Here is a 15,892-nt window from a genome sequence, read left to right as displayed (position 1 = left end):
TTGGACACCACATTCTGCACCATGCCAACCACAGGAATCAAATGTTAAGACACGCTGCATGAGAGCTCGTGCATCAGGGCTTTTGTCAGTGTAGACAAGCTGATCTGTTTTCCTCTGAGTGTTTCTGAGCTGCCTGCTCATGTCTCACTAACTTTATCGCTGCCTGCAGTGGGTTCCCTCCCCTCCTCTCGTGCTCTGGAGTTCAGGGGGTTGACCAATTGCCAGCAGCTGTTGCTCATTTCACAATGGTCCCGCCCATACAGTGCAAGGCAGGCAGCACAACCGCTTCACAGTAGATGAGCAATAGAGAGCTAAGTTAGAGGAATATGTCTCCACTGTGAGCAGCAGAAAGGAAATACTTAGAGCAAAGGAAACAGGAGCTCAGCTGCTGGTGAGTGAAGCTTCATGTTCTTCATTTCTCAAAAGCATTCAGAGGTTTTTTGAAGAGGTTTCTGTTTCTCAGAGTCCTCTCATTAAAGGAAGGCAGATTGAGTCATGATTTGTCACAGGCTGATGCTTTTTGTTTCCTCTTTGATATTTTGCTCTAAGTCTCTGTCAGACATGTTATGAATTACTGGATGACTTTTGCGATGTTTTACTGTGTAAAACCTCCAGTTTCTGGGGTGTGGAAGTGCTCATTCGCTCTGTTATAACTGCTATCAGATCAGAGATGCTGGAGTTTATCACATTCTTTCCATTCCCCATTTAGAGACTCAGCCAGCACTCCCACATGCCTAGGAACCTCTGTCTCTCTCACTCACACACACACACACACACACACACACACACACACACACACACACACACACACACACACACACACACACACACACCAGTGGACGTATTTATCAGTTTCTGGACTTGAGAGACGTTTAGTGCGCAGACTGAGTTTATTACAGAGGGATGCAGCTCACCGCTCGGTGCTAATGCAACTTCTTCTAAGAGTTGGAGAAACATGTTGAGTTGACTAAAGCACTAAAGACGTCAGTTTCCTGTAAGATAACATTTCTGGCTTCCTGTATTTTTCAGCTGAAGCTATCGTCATCCCTTCCACTCCCAGCCTCTTTATTTTTCCTTTTAAACTTTGCTCAGCATATTTTTAATGTGTGAAGCTGTAGTGTTTCCTCTGTTTCCTCTCTCGTCTGTAAGAAGACTGTAAGAGCAGAAAGTAGATAAGCAAGAGCAGGATGTAAAAGGAGATGAAGATTGTGACCCTGAGCTTTGTGTTCAGGGGCATGAAGGCAAAGACTTCATTAAAAAGGGATTATTTGGCACTCTGACGCTGAAAGATAAAGTTTCCCCTCCTGAGTCTTTACCCTCGTTCCAACTCTCTCTTTCTGTCTGCCTCTCGCTGTAGCTGTGTTGAGAGAAGCTCAGAGGAGAGCCCAGATCCTGTCGTGGGTAAATCCCCCGCCGTCGACACTCGTAGCTGCCCTGTAGAGTGGCACAGCGTTCACATCCTCTTGCTCCTCATGTTCCTGGGAGCTGAGTGGAGGGCAGGGCGAGGAGACGCAGCCTGCCGGCCAGAGTCACAAGCACCATGATTGGGATGGGGCTGCACAGGAGGCTGCTTTTTGCCATGCTCACGGTCTCGTGCGTCCTTATTGTCTACATTCTGGCTTTGACCCTGGAGAGGCCTCTGGTGCCTCTCTACGACTTCATACAGAGGGCGAGCGGGTGAGTTCAGACTTTTACTTTGAATCTCAGATATGATAAGATGGATATGAATCTTCTTTGACTTGTAGACATTTTTGTGCATCATCTTTACACTTTTGGGGGCACACAGGAGTACAGCTAGATCCAGCTTATCGTGTTTCACCTGCTGAAGATCAGAATAAAGAGGGGACAAAACTAAAAGTTGCAGCTCAGGCCTGAGAGGGAAAAGTTACTGAGTGTCACCTGATGACTTGAACAAGGAACTAACTGCCAGGTGTGGATTTCAGGAAGGCAACACAATATTTATAACATGTGCACCTGACACTTTCTCTAAAAGAAAATGCTACAATCGGCAAGGCAACAATACCTCTGATGAAGAAAGACACCAATGAGTTTATATAAACTCCAAGATATGAATAAGTATAAATATTGGTCTGCTCAGTTATGGTTAAAAACGGAGTTATTTTGGTCAGTATGGAGATTTAAAGCATGACATCCAAACACGTTCGATGCTCTCAGAAGGGAAATGGGGGACCGATGACACGTTTGGGATGTACGTGATGGAAATTTGACACATGTGAGCAGTTAAAGTACAGAAACCGAAGGCAATGCTCGCATATTCAAGCAGGTTTATTCTCCCAAATAAAAGCTATGAAAGCAGCCTGATATTGGACTGAATCCTTAATTCGTTAAACCTGATTCTCATGTCTCGAACCATGCGGGCGCAAGAAAGGACGTGAGATAAAATCATGACAATATGTGCGTTCGTTCAGTCATGATGATGCTGAAGAATTAAAAGCAACCCAGAAAGCCGAGAAGCCTCGCCGCATTACACGTCACGATGTTCTGACTGGACTTAACCAAGGCTTTCGTTTACATCACCGGCCCTGAATTCTCAAAAAATATCCAAGACATTTAAAAGCAAAAAACATTAACAAAGAGTTGGGCTCAGTTTCAGATCCCCTCGTACTTTATTCCAGGGTAAAGGTGCAGCACATTTTAAGAACCACACTTTCCCCCTGCATCTGTAAACCATTCAGAGAACACGGCCATAAAGTGATGCACATGATGACCATGATGACCAGTGATAAAATCTTAAGTACACCAACTGTTATGAGGACGCATCAGAAATGCTTGCAGGGCAGTTAAATATGTAACACATTTAATGCTGCTGAGTACGAGTAGCAGAAAGGAACCAACCTTTGGACTTCATCAGGGTCTTTGAGCTTCTTCTGGGCGTGGCCCTTATCAAACTGTTGTCACAAAACTACTGTTAACAACAGGAGAAACACTCACAGCAAAAAGGCCATAAAAAAGTGCAAGAAGACATTTATAATACTCATATAATCTCAAAGTAATAGATAACTCTAAAAACAAATTTTTATTGCTGTTTATTAGTTTTACAAATTCTTCGTCACTCTTAAACAAGGGTCAGTGGATGCCAGGATGTTTGTCACTGGATATCCTGGGTATGTGGAAGCCCTGAAAAACTTGTCTTTTTAATATTTGCATTAAGAAGAATAAAAATAGAAATCTAGAGACTGAGACATGTCTGTATTGTTAGAGAAAAAGCTTCTCATTCAAGGTCCAAGAAGGGTATTAAGAAGTTAAACATTAAGCAGCAAGCACAGACATATCCCAGGTTTACTCCCATGTCCCAGTGTTTTGATACACTGGTGTTACTACCGGCACGAGGAGCATTACAACAGTGATTCCCACAACATCTGCCCCATTCAAATATCGTATGATCTTTTTTCTTTAAATGCAAGTCTTTAGAGTTACAGATGTTGTTGCTGCTAATGATGTTTTAAAGTTTATCTTTAAAAATATTTTGTGTGCATGACGACGTTCTTTTCCCGGTCAAAACTGGATGTGTGGAAATAAAAACTGATGCTTTCCAATCTGAACTAAATTTATGGATTTTTTTTATCTTTTTGAAGAAGCATAAAGCTTCAGTTTCATTTCAGCTATTTAATCCTTTTGTTAGAAACAGGAAACTCTGGTGATGACGCGAGTGAGTTATTAAACAGGATTGCCTTATCCACTCTCAGCTCCCCCGGACATGCACACGATTGGACAAAAGGGGACTTTAACACCTGAAAATAAACTAAACATGACCAGTTAATTCACCTTTATGTGAAAATCAGGTATTTATCCATATTGTGCACTGAAAATATGGTGCTACATACCTCTTGAATCAGTCGTCTGGATCGTGTTTTCCAGCTAAACAATATTTTTAAGCCTCAGCTGCTCTTGCATTTTCCATCCTGAAATTGACACTGCCTAAGAATTTGGTACAGTGACCTCCTTGTAAAAGGGGAAAAACTGAAGAAAAGGCGGCTTTCCCTCCCTGAACACTGTCAGGTTCAGACAACAGTCCACATGCAGAGCTGTATCAGACGAGGCAGTGAAACTGGTGTGAAGGGTTAAACTCTGAGATCATAAGTGGTACGAGGGGTTTTCTGTAACCGGCACTTATCCCCCTCCCTTCCACTTGTATCATTGTGGTTTCAACAAAGGAGCCACACAGCACTCCGGCCACACTAATGAAAAAAATCCCCTGGAGTTATTTCACTGGAGGTGGTCTCTCTCACACACGTATGTGAAATGTAAGCTTTGTAGCGACGGGCAGCGGTCCAGGTTTAAAAAGCCGACGGGTCCACATTAAATGCATTAAATCGAGGGGGTGGAAAAAAGATGGCTACTTTCTAAGGGGGCTGTTTGAGACACTCGGGAGTGAGTGTGGGCTTTTTGAGCTCAGAGGGCTCTGATTTAAAAAAAAAATCTGAACGCCTTTTGTAAGAATCATAATGTGAATGTCCTCTTCACTCGCCTGCAGCTGCTTTAGTCTGGAACTGGAGGTTAAGATCATGAATTTAGACGCTGAAGCAAAAGATATTTTACAGCCATTGGTGTTAAAGCCTCATGTAGAAACGTGAAATGGTCAAAGAGCAGAAAACTGAAATCCCCATAAGATGCACAAAGGGGCCCTGTGCACAGAGACGTAAAAGGCCCCAATTCCCACCTTTGAGACTCCCTGTGATGAGTGACGACTGCTTTACAGTCTTTTTTTTTTTTTTTTTGTCTATTTTGAAGTCAAAAGATGACTGCTCCTTCCAAATGCAGTCGTTTATATTTGGCAGTGTGGCTCGGTGACACCGGCACGGAACAGGAAAGCATAAAAGATCAAATTAAATATGTACTGAGTCCAAACAATACCCCAGCAGCTGTGGTGTCTGTGCACGCTGTGTAAACACAATTGATTAGAACGATGAGTTAAGCCAACCTATCCGGGTGGAACTCTCCCAGTCTTTTATTAACTTTATTCTGTTGGAGGAGTTTGCAGTTTGTCCTGTGACTGTAATGTGGCAGTTAGTGAGGCGCAGGGGTGGAGGAGGTGGTTGCCAAGCAGCTTGCAAGCTCAGCTGGGAAAATTGGACTAAAATGGAGTAACCGGATCGCCCTGTACGAGATTCACCAACTGAGTATGTCAGGATCTGAGCTTTGACTCTGAAACACTTTACAAAGATGTCCAGAGGCTTCCCGATAGTTCAAATAATCAGCTAATGCTTGATGCTCGGAGAAAACAAAGTATTGATATATGAGAGGATGTTTTCTTTAACAGAAACGTGTAAAACACAGAGCAACCACCAGGCTCATGAAATAATTATACCACAGTTATCGCAATGTCACACTGTAGCACACAGGATTTTACGGTGATCAATGAGACTTTTACATCTCATGACTTTGGTTTGTTGTTTCTCCTTATGTTACCAGTTACTTGCCAAAAATAATATTGATCAAGAGTACAACAGAGTAAAAATATCATTTTTTATTATTGAAATCTCTGTTGGCTCTTTCCACCTGCCTAAGTGTGATCTCTTTCTGCCTTCCTCTGCTTTACAACAGCACACACTTTGGATTAGTTCTCTTTTGAAACATGACACGTAAAAGAAACATTTGAGTGTGGGAAACCTTCACCAACCGAGTGAGGAAAGCACAAATGCTCTGAAAAGACATGAACAACAAAAGCTGGGACTTTGTCCTCATGTAGGCGTCAACTTTTTATTGTGTGGATTATTTTAGTTGTTTTTGTTGATGTGGGCGTTTTTGCTTTGATTTCACTTCCAGGATTATCTTAAATATGAAAAAAAAAAAATCCTTCCAAGCACTCGAACATGTGACTTCCCGTTTTGTGCATTAAATGGAAAAAAACATGCTCATGCACGAACTATTTCCCTTTTATCTATGCTCATGACATTTTCAAAGAAAACTGTTTAAAATGCACACATAGAAGCAGCTCGTATCATAAGATGACCCTCAAACCCTTTAATTTCATAGCTCATGTATTTGAATTTTTGATTTTCATATTTTACTCTGGGCTGCGCTCTCTTAAGCCACAATAGGCACATTAGTTGGAAGTTGAAAATAATGTGGAGCTGTCCTTTGACTCTTGCTTGGTATGTGTTACATATGATGTGTCGGTAACTCTTCTGTCTCCCGCAGCATCTCATCCGAGGAGCCTCTCAACGGGCCGATCAACAATGCCCACTTGACCTTCCTGCCCCCAGTGCCCAGCTCGCATCCAGACAGGGATGTAGGGAATTTGTTCCTAAAGCATCACAAAGTGCAAAAGCAAGACCTGGATAAGGAGACATCCAAGTCCAGATCTGATGATGCCAATAATAAAACCAGGATCGATACCAAACGGCCTACAGTGAAGCCTGCTCGGCCAGCCAAACCTACGGACCCTCCCTTCATAGGAGACTCGTACATGAGCGAAGACGTCCCTCCGCAGACGGTGAGTTCTCCTTAACTGTGCTTAGTCTGCTGGCTTTGATTTCATCTGCTGCTGAAAATGAAACCCCCTGAGAGCAAAACGTTTATCTGATTTCAGCAGCTGTCAAAGAAATGTTTGCTGTTTTTAATCCAGGAATCTGAAATCTAATCTGTCTATATTTTACAGGCTGTTTTCCCTGTGACATGTGACATATATGTCTGTGCAGTTTGTCCTCTGACTGTAATGTGACAAATCGAGACGACTGTGTGGATGTCTCGATTTGTACAACTTCCTCTACATTTGCTTCTTGTTGTGCTTCTTCTCTCCTTACTGTGCTGTTGTACAGGATGTAATGTTTGCGTGGGTCCTGCATGTAGCCCTGCAAAAACACTCAAAAGAACAGGACAACATGCAGAACAGCACAATCAAAGACCTCAGAATGACAGGAAGTGAAACCGCATGCACTGATACACAAAAATATTTTCTCATGTTCAGTTGACATGGACAGTATGCAATTTGGCCACAAATAGAAGCGCGTACTCTACCAAATGAGTGTCATGTTGTTTCCAGTGAATGGTAAACGTGCTGGTACTTCCTACTCAGCTTAACACTCGAAGCACTTTCACCCACTTCTACAGCACTTTTATCTGTGGATGTGCAAGGTGAAGCTCAAGACTCACGATCTGGCTCAAGGATATTTTGTCACGTAGACAGTTCGAGCTGGGGATCGATCCAAAAACAACACGAACCATGATTTCCTTTGGGATTAATAAAGTATTCTGATACTGTGGCTCATTCATGTTTTAAATAAACAGCAATTAAGCTCCTTGGCAACAGACAATATATCAGACCTTCATATTCACAAATCCACACAAATAATAAAGGTAAACATCATCGTTATGGTGACTGACTGAAGTGGTGAGAAAAAAGCCAGCGGGTAATAAAAGTTGTAATTTGAACCCAGTAAACCAGCGGTGCCCATCACATGACTTGGTTTATCATCCCTGCAGCACTGTCACACATCTGCTTTTATTCGGGGCTGAGATGTCATAGGGCGGCTGCCATGGTTACTGGGTGGATCTGTTTTTTCCAGTAAATGTTTAGTAGAAATATGTTTCATGTGTTTTTGTTTGTTTTGTTTTTTCTTTGTTTGTTTGTTTTTATGGAGCCTGACTTCCACATTTCCTCACTATGAGCACAAACTCATGGTGTCATGAGGATGGAGGAGTGTAAAACAGATTAATTATCAACTCTGACTGTTATGGATGACATTGCATATTTTTGTAAGACTTTAATGATGAGGCCATATCATAAATCGCCTCTGTCAGTGCGCCCCAGGGCAGCTGTGGCTACAATGTAGCTGCCATCACCAGTGTGTGGATGACTGAATGTGTAAAGCGCTTTGGGGTCCTTGGGGACTAAGTAAAGCGCTATACAAATACAGGCCATATACCATAAATGATGATCTGTGCAGACATTGTAGTTAATGATAAATTTAACAAAGACGGAACAAGAACGATTAAAACCATGGTGTACTACCCCAGAGGAAAAATGAAACAAAGGAGCCACTTATACCAGAAGCAAGAATACAAAACAAAGCTGCTGTTATTGTTGAGAATCTAAATACTGAACAGCAAGTTTCAGGCCATAAATAACATGACTAACATAAACGGACTGCAGAGACAGCCAAGGAGAGAAGACGCGATCAAGATAAACTAGTTGATGCATTTCTTTATTTTTATGCCACTGCATTCATTTTAGAGGTAAAGGTTGGATATTATTGGCTTTAACTTAAAAATGTTACAGCACAGGAGGTGTGCCTGACATAAAGAGCTCTGGTGGTAGCACTACCATGCTACTAGTGGTAGTGCTACTGATGCACTAGGATGTGACTGTGGTTCAGGGGGTTGGGAAGCTCATCTGTAACTGGAAGGTTGCCGGTTCGATCCCCCAGCTCTCTCTGCTCTCTCTGTCCTGGGCAAGACACTTCACCTACCGCCTACTGATGGGGCCGATGGCAGCCTCGCTTCTGTCAGTCTGCCCCAGGGCAGCTGTGGCTACAACTGTAGCTGCCTCCACCAGTGTGTGAATGTGAGAGTGAATGAATAGTGGTATTGTAAAGCGCTTTGGGTGCCTAGAAAAGCGCTATATAAATCCAATCTATTATTATTATTATTATTATTATCCTTTGACTACGATGACCTGGATGACTGAGAACCTTCACAGACTTATTATTATTATTATTATTATTAGTTATTAGCATGTAGCTGTTGTTTCTGGTACAGTTTACTGCCATGTTCCAGAGAACTTAGATCATCACTGCCTTTCTTAAATTGCGAAACTTATTCAGTCATGTTTTCTTATTAACAGAGCATTTTGGTGTTGAATGTTTTATTTTTTTTCTTTGGTTTTTATCGGTTGAAATTAATGCTTTCGATCCGACTCGGGTTGCTTCATTTTTCCTTTGAGGCTACTGTTATTGTGATATAGATATCTGTAGCTGTATAGACGACCCTACGCTGTCATTTTGGCCTCTAAAATAGCGTCTGTTGCTTGAGGGTTACCCAGCAGCCAAGCTGATATATGTAGTGAGTCAAGTTTATTAAGATGCCTGAATAGATAAGAAAGCAGGCGTCTGTTGCTCAGGCGATACACCTTTATCATCCACTAAAAGCGCAGATCGGTTAGATCAGCAAGTTACTGAACAAAGAGTGAAAAGCTTGTGCGCACGAGCATGTGTGTTGAAGTATTTAAAGTATATAAATAAAGAGCGATGTGACTGTGCATGATTGGCTGCAGCGTGCAGTATGAGGCACTTTTAAAGCTCTTAGTTTCCCGGACTATCATCCGCTCACTTTCAGTGGGTAGATTTTCTTTGAGCACCCTTCTCTGATAACATCTGCATGTATTTTCTTATCTGTTATTTCCACTCTTGTATTTCACTCAAACAGAATATTTCTCCTCCACTAACATCTACTTCCTTGTCTACATGTGTATATACTTGTAAGGTTTTTGTTTTGTTTTTTTTCATCAGCAATGTCTGCCTCTGTGTGTTACTTCATGCCTCATGCTGGATGAAACCTCCAGCATCTGTCCTGTCGTTAGCCCTGTTCTCTCTCCGCTCTGCAATTACCAGGCAATTGCGCCCAGTGAGACTCTTATTAGGAGGTCAATATTGAGGGTGAACTTCCTGCTGAGTGAAAGTAATGATGTTGGCTTCGTAATGATTGTGAGGGACGTGCAGTAACTGCATTTAGGTCTGGAGGTAGGAGCGTCTGCATGAGGTCTGATAAGTTATGTTGGTGTCTGCTCCACACAGGGCTGTCCAGACAGCATCCGAAGTCGGGTGGGGAAAACTGAATTTGGAGAGCGATTTCTGGAAAGTATTCCAGTTTTGCAGTGGGCCAAACACGTGACACCCGAACAGCACCGGCGTCTGAGCCATTATCCTGGAGCACATGGCTGGGGAGGGATCGATTACGACAGTGAGATTTTGATTTTATCTAAAAAATTTTCCTTTCATTTCTTCATTTCATTGATTGCTCCTTTTGAACTCTCCAGTTTCTTGTGAAACTTATTTTATTTTAGTTTTAGTTTAACGTTCATGATGGAATGCAGCCATCACAACTCTGCAATTTTTCTCTACCCAACCAAATCAGTCTTTTTTTTTATTTATTTTTTTTTTATCCTCACCTCCGTGTTCAGATTTTTATTCTTAGGCTTTATTAAAGCAGCTTTGCATGAGTCCATGATTCAAAATAATCTTGTTTATCTTATGCTGGGCCTTGGTGCACCCACACACCACCCACCCAGTTCCATATAAACACATCCACACTGTGACATCAAAGAATTTTAATAAAACTGTCAGGATCCGACTGCTTAGATCAAACCTGAGCTTTTGCCTCATACTTAGACTGACATCATTATTTGTAGCTTTGTAACATCCACCGTTCTAACAGCTCATAATGGGAAAACAAGGAAAATCGGTCAAAATTCAACTAATTGTATTATTATTTTTTAATATAAAGCTGGATTTGCCCCAGTTCAAGATGAGGTGCGTATGTGTCCTGGCTTTTTTGTTTGTTTGTTTGTTTGTTTGTTTGTTTGTTTTATTTAAACATACATTGACATGGTCCTGAAAATAAAAGTATTTACATTTTATTTTGAAAAAGGAGTGTCTTAGAGTTATTTATTATATAAAACAGACAAAAAACCCACAAAACTGAAAATGTAAATACAGTAATACACCATAAATTTACAGTAAATGTACATCAATACATTAAACAATTGTTCAGGCTGAATAATCCACAATAACTCTCTGGCAGGAAAATATCCTCCTCCAACTCTGTCTTATAAGAGCCAGATGTAGGACTACAAGTACTTCTGGATAATTTCATTGAGGACATGCTGGTCTCATCACAGCACAGACGTTTATCATAGAGATAAAAGCAGCTTCCTGTCTGTGTGCCCACATGGAGCCTCTGGGATTTTTTTTTTTTTCCTGTTCTTTCAGGACAATCCATCCATCCATCTATCCGCTTCCGCTTATCCTTTTCAGGGTCGCGGGGGGCGCTGGAGCCTATCCCAGCTGTCATAGGGCGAGAGGCAGGGTGCACCCTGGACAGGTCGCCAGTCTGTCGCAGGGCCAACACACCGGGACAGACAACCATTCACACTCACATTCACACCTAGTAGCAATTTGGATTAATCAATTAACCTATCCCCACAAACTGTGGGAGGAAGCCGGAGTACCCGGAGGGAACCCACGCAAACACGGGGAGAACATGCAAACTCCACACAGAAAGACCCCGGCCTGATGTTGGAATTGAACTCAGGACCTTCTTGCTGTGCGGCAACAGTGCTAACCACCGTGCCACCATGACGCCTATATTAAACAAATCTTAGATTTAATCAGTTCTTTTGTGCCAACAGCACTGGTGGAAACACTCTCTGTCCTCAACTCACCTGCTAACTGGCAGATGTTGGACAACTGGAAGGCTCCTGGCAATAAGTCGGCGTGCAGTCGCTGTGCAGTGGTGGGGAATGGAGGGATACTGAAGAACTCCCAGAAAGGGAAGGAGATCGACAGCCATCACTATGTCTTCAGGTCGGTCCTGACGCCTTCCTTCCTGCTTCCTTTCATTAATAATGAAAATATAAGAAAAATAATGCTGATTCTATTTATTATGTGTCTCTGGATTGTTGTGGTCTTCAGGACCAATGGGGCAATCATTAAGGGCTTTGAGGAGGACGTAGGGTCTCGGACCACCCACTACACGTTCTCCACAAACACGCTGATGAATTCCATGTTGAGCTACGCAGGTGTCGGGTACAGACGACCCCCCGTGTCTAAGGTGAGGACGGAAATAAACATCTGTCTTTATTAAGTGACGACGTTGAAACGGTCTTGTCATGCTCGGCTGCTCCCTCCTCTCAAACAGGAAACGCGGTACATTTTCCTGCCGGATCACGACCGAGATTACCTGCTGATGAAAGCGGCGGCGACGCACACCCTGGTGGACAGGGGGCGTGAGAAGGGCAAAAAGTAAGCGACACTTTACAGACTGCAGCTTCAGTCCTGTTTTCTTCTGCGTTACCCATTTTTAATTTGATTATTATCAGCATCAAGGCCCAAGGAGTGGAAGCGTCCTCAGGGTTGGTCCACTACCACTAGCAGGAGTTCTCCACACTTTATGAGGTTTTATCAAAGATTTTCTTAGGACACAAGCTGCTTTTTCACTCATTTTCAGTCCAATTGTTGTACCTGACCTTGTTCAGAGGAACAGTCATCTCACCAGAGAGCAGAGCAAAAGGCAGAAAACATCCAAAGAAGAGCTTTGAATGTCCGTCAAGAAGCCTGGAGAAGTATTTCTAAAGACTACTGAAAGAAAGAAAGCTGAATCGCAGAGCTCAGACTGTGTTGAAGAATAAGTGTGGTCATAACAAATATTGACTTTCAAGCTCATTTAAATTGTAGAAACTTGTTTTTTGCCTGTATGTCTGCAACTCAAGACTTGCACAGCCAGCTATGTTTGTGCAGAGGTGCAAAAACGGAGTCTTACTTTTTGGAAATATGATTGCTGAGATGAAGCAGATGATATTTCCTGCAGACAATCCAGCAGATTAAACCTGACTAGTCTGTATTTGTTTATAATGTCACAAGATCAAATATGTCAGAAGCGTCACTGCTCATCAGTGATCAGTTCTTTGAATGTTAATACTCGTGCTCTCCAGCAGTTGTGGTGTTTTTATAGTAATGCCGTATTTCCTTCAGTCCAGTGAAGTACTTTGGTGAGGACGTGTCAGCAGAGAAGTTGAAGATGTACCATCCTGATTTCATCCGTTACCTCAGAAACAGGTGAGCAAATTCTCACTCGTGAAAGCAGAGCTCGTGTTTCAAAAGCTGTAAGTGGGATTAAAGGAGAAGCAGCGACTGAAACCAGAGAGAGCTGCTGAGGGAAGATCCCCACGCAGCCACACTGGACCACAGAGGTCACCGTGTGAATGTGTGTGTGTGTGTGTGTGAGAAACTTCAAGCTTCAGTTCCTGAAAGGCTCACAGCGCAGGTTATTCATGTTTTGTGATCTTTTTGTTTCAGATTCCTCAGATCCAGCACTCTGAAAACCAGATTCAAAGACATCTACCGTCCATCAACCGGTGCCACGATGCTGCTGGCGGCGCTGCACACCTGCGATCAGGTACATTTCCAGCAGTCTGTTGTTTACTTATCAGGAGACAAGGCCGTACTTGCCCGATAGCGTGAGAATGTTTTGACTTTGAGCAGCTGAGCTGCAGAAGCATGTGCTGCATTTCTGTTAAATTGCTGTGTGTCAAAAAGCCTCCACAGAGTTATGCTTTTGATCTTTACTGTGGTGGCAGCGAGCCTTATACATCGTGTCCAGATTCCGTATCCGGTTAATTGCACATGTTAAACCTGTTTTCCAGCCTGAGGAAATGAAAATGAGCCAAGTGGGTCAAATTGAACTAAAACTGGCATTTTGCAGTTTACGTGTCACCAGATTCCTAATCTGTCTGTCTTTTGATTATAGGTAAGTGCGTACGGCTTCATGACCCCAGACTACAAGAAATACTCAGACCACTATTACGACAAAAACTATCACCCTGTTGGCTTCTTCGCCAACCACGACCTGCGTATGGAGATGAATCTGTGGCAGCAGCTGCACAAGGCCGGCCTCGTACGGCTCTACATGCGCAACTAAACGAGGATGATGAGAAATTTCATCACTCCATCTGCACGCGGCTCACCAGCATAGTCACAGGGAGACGGGATGTGCAGAAACGTGGGACTGTGCCCGTCTCAAAATGACACTTCACAACTTTCTGAAATAAACGCAAAACCAGCAGATGATTTATTTTCATGAAGGAAATGATGATAAATTTGATTTCTAAAAGACAGCTGCTGTTATTGTTCAGCAGAGAGGTCACAGTTATGGGTCTATTATTTGTTTTGCCTCTTTTTAAAGGAATCTTTCTGTGCTGGGAAGCATTATTCTGGTGACTGGTAGGAAAATGGATCTTATGTTAATTTAAAAGAAAGAAACGATTTTTGGATTAAGGGGCCTGCTGGTCTGGACCACACAATCCTGTGACGGTAAATCCAAACGGTGTAAGCTGTGAGTCACAATCTCTAAGATACTGTCAGACTGTTAAGATGCTTTCAACAACCTCAAAGGGGAGCTCTTCTCCTCCTGCTCCTCCTCATCTTCTGTCATACACGGGCTCTTCCAGTGTTTCACTTACCTGCTGGTTAAACCATCTGTTTATGAGGGGCAACCAATAAGAAGAAAGGTGGCTCGAAGGAAGCTAACGTGGTTCATTTCAAACAGAGAATAAACTGAGGGGCTGCACCAGTGTAAGATTTACTTTGAACTGTGCTACTCTGGTAGAGTTCAAAATCATGACTGTAAATCTGGGAATCTGCAGAATTTATCAGCTTTAGTTGGAGTTGAAACACTCCAGATATGCTATTTTTTTTAAAGTGTTATTTCCTCTCTTTGAATAGATGGGCACAGATTCTTGTCTAGTTAAAGAGGGAACTGATTTGCTATTGTAAAAGTTTGATTGTTTTAAAATTATTTCATTATCTCTGCAGACAATCTGTGGTGATTTATGGTAATATTTGGCTTTCCTGTGAACCTTTCTGCTGCTGCTACAAGCTGAACTGGAAATTGTCCCTTCTGTCTTGTTATGTATTTATTTTTAAACCAGCAAACCACCAAACAGTTGTTTACTCTGAGAACTTTAGATCGTATCATACGATCGGTCTCTGGCAAAGCTCAAGTCATTATTGTTTGACACAGCGAGACCACTCTCGAGTTGGCAACGTGCTTAAAATATCCCATCCCTGCGGCCAGAGCACTGCTGGCAGTGACCACGGGCCATTTTTATGAGTTTTCTTTTTTCTGTGAGTTTACTGTGGAATGAAAAGGGAAATAATTCACTGACTGTGACTTTAAAGCTCACAAACAAATTAAGTATTTAGTTTAAGGGACGTAATTTATTCTCATTTTAAACATATTTTAATTTCTTTTTTTAACACTTAACTACACTTTGTGGCCTCTACTGGACTTTCAGTGCCTTCAATGTGAAACAGCAGTTTGGGTTAATTACTGTAAGAACTGAACTTTATTGCCAGACTCCTTCAGCTCTGACTCATCAGCTTCCATCTCTGAAGTGACCGTGGGGGGTCTGCCCTCGACTACATGGATGTACTGTCTTCAAGCTTAAAGGGGATTTTATTGTATTTTATTAACAATACTACAAGTTTTGAAGTGGAAGGAAGGTAACCAAACCAAAAACGGTCACATCAGGGAACGTGTGTATTTAAAAATTAGCCTTCTGTGTTATTAAATCAGTGCAGAAAAAGCAATGCAATATTTCCAGCATTTCTGCAAACTGTAGAGGGGAAGGAGACTTCTGGTTTATATACGGTGCAATGATTGATTGTGATTTTTAAAAAAAATTAAATCCATATCTCAGTGAGTTTGAATCTTTCTGTCATAACCTGAGAGTTTGGTCACACTTTATTTTACAGCTTTGATTAATTTTTTTCTACCAAAGATCAAGAGGAAGGTTCTAGAAATTATTATTTACTGTTACTAATTATAAAATGGAGAATTTATTTATTGGTCTGTTTTCTTAACTGCATTTTCTAATCCTGGGTCATGAGGAATTCTGGAGCTTATCCTGGACTGGTCACCAGTCTATCACAAGCCTCACACAGAGAGACTATTCACACTCACGGCCAGTTTACCCAGCAAGCATGTCTCTGGACTGTGGGAAGAAGTCATGCAAGCACAAGGAGAACATGCAAACTCCCCAGACAGCAGGCAGATTCAAACCCAGGAGCTGTTTGCTGTGAGGCAACACTGCTAACCACTGTTCCACTGTGACCCAGACAGTATTTGAGAGCTTTTCAGACATTAATCAGTCTTC

General features: G+C 42.2%; 1 protein-coding gene across 1 annotated transcript; it reads left to right on the top strand.

The window, feature by feature from the left end:
- The first annotated feature begins 182 nt into the window (after positions 1–182).
- st6galnac (ST6 (alpha-N-acetyl-neuraminyl-2,3-beta-galactosyl-1,3)-N-acetylgalactosaminide alpha-2,6-sialyltransferase) lies at positions 183–15,439 on the top strand. Its single transcript, XM_026177893.1, has 10 exons — positions 183–391; positions 1,358–1,677; positions 6,163–6,457; positions 9,756–9,921; positions 11,369–11,543; positions 11,652–11,790; positions 11,878–11,981; positions 12,711–12,794; positions 13,035–13,134; positions 13,486–15,439. Exons 2-10 carry the CDS (start codon positions 1,541–1,543, stop codon positions 13,654–13,656), a joined length of 1,371 nt encoding a protein of 456 aa, XP_026033678.1. The 5' UTR covers positions 183–391; positions 1,358–1,540; the 3' UTR covers positions 13,657–15,439.
- The last annotated feature ends 453 nt before the right edge of the window (positions 15,440–15,892 follow it).

The sequence above is a fragment of the Astatotilapia calliptera genome, chromosome 8 (assembly GCF_900246225.1).
Source record: "Astatotilapia calliptera chromosome 8, fAstCal1.2, whole genome shotgun sequence".
Classification (NCBI taxonomy): Eukaryota; Metazoa; Chordata; class Actinopteri; order Cichliformes; family Cichlidae; genus Astatotilapia; species Astatotilapia calliptera.
The sequence above is the reverse complement of the archived record's forward strand: the minus strand, read 5'-3'. Positions and strand labels throughout refer to the sequence as shown.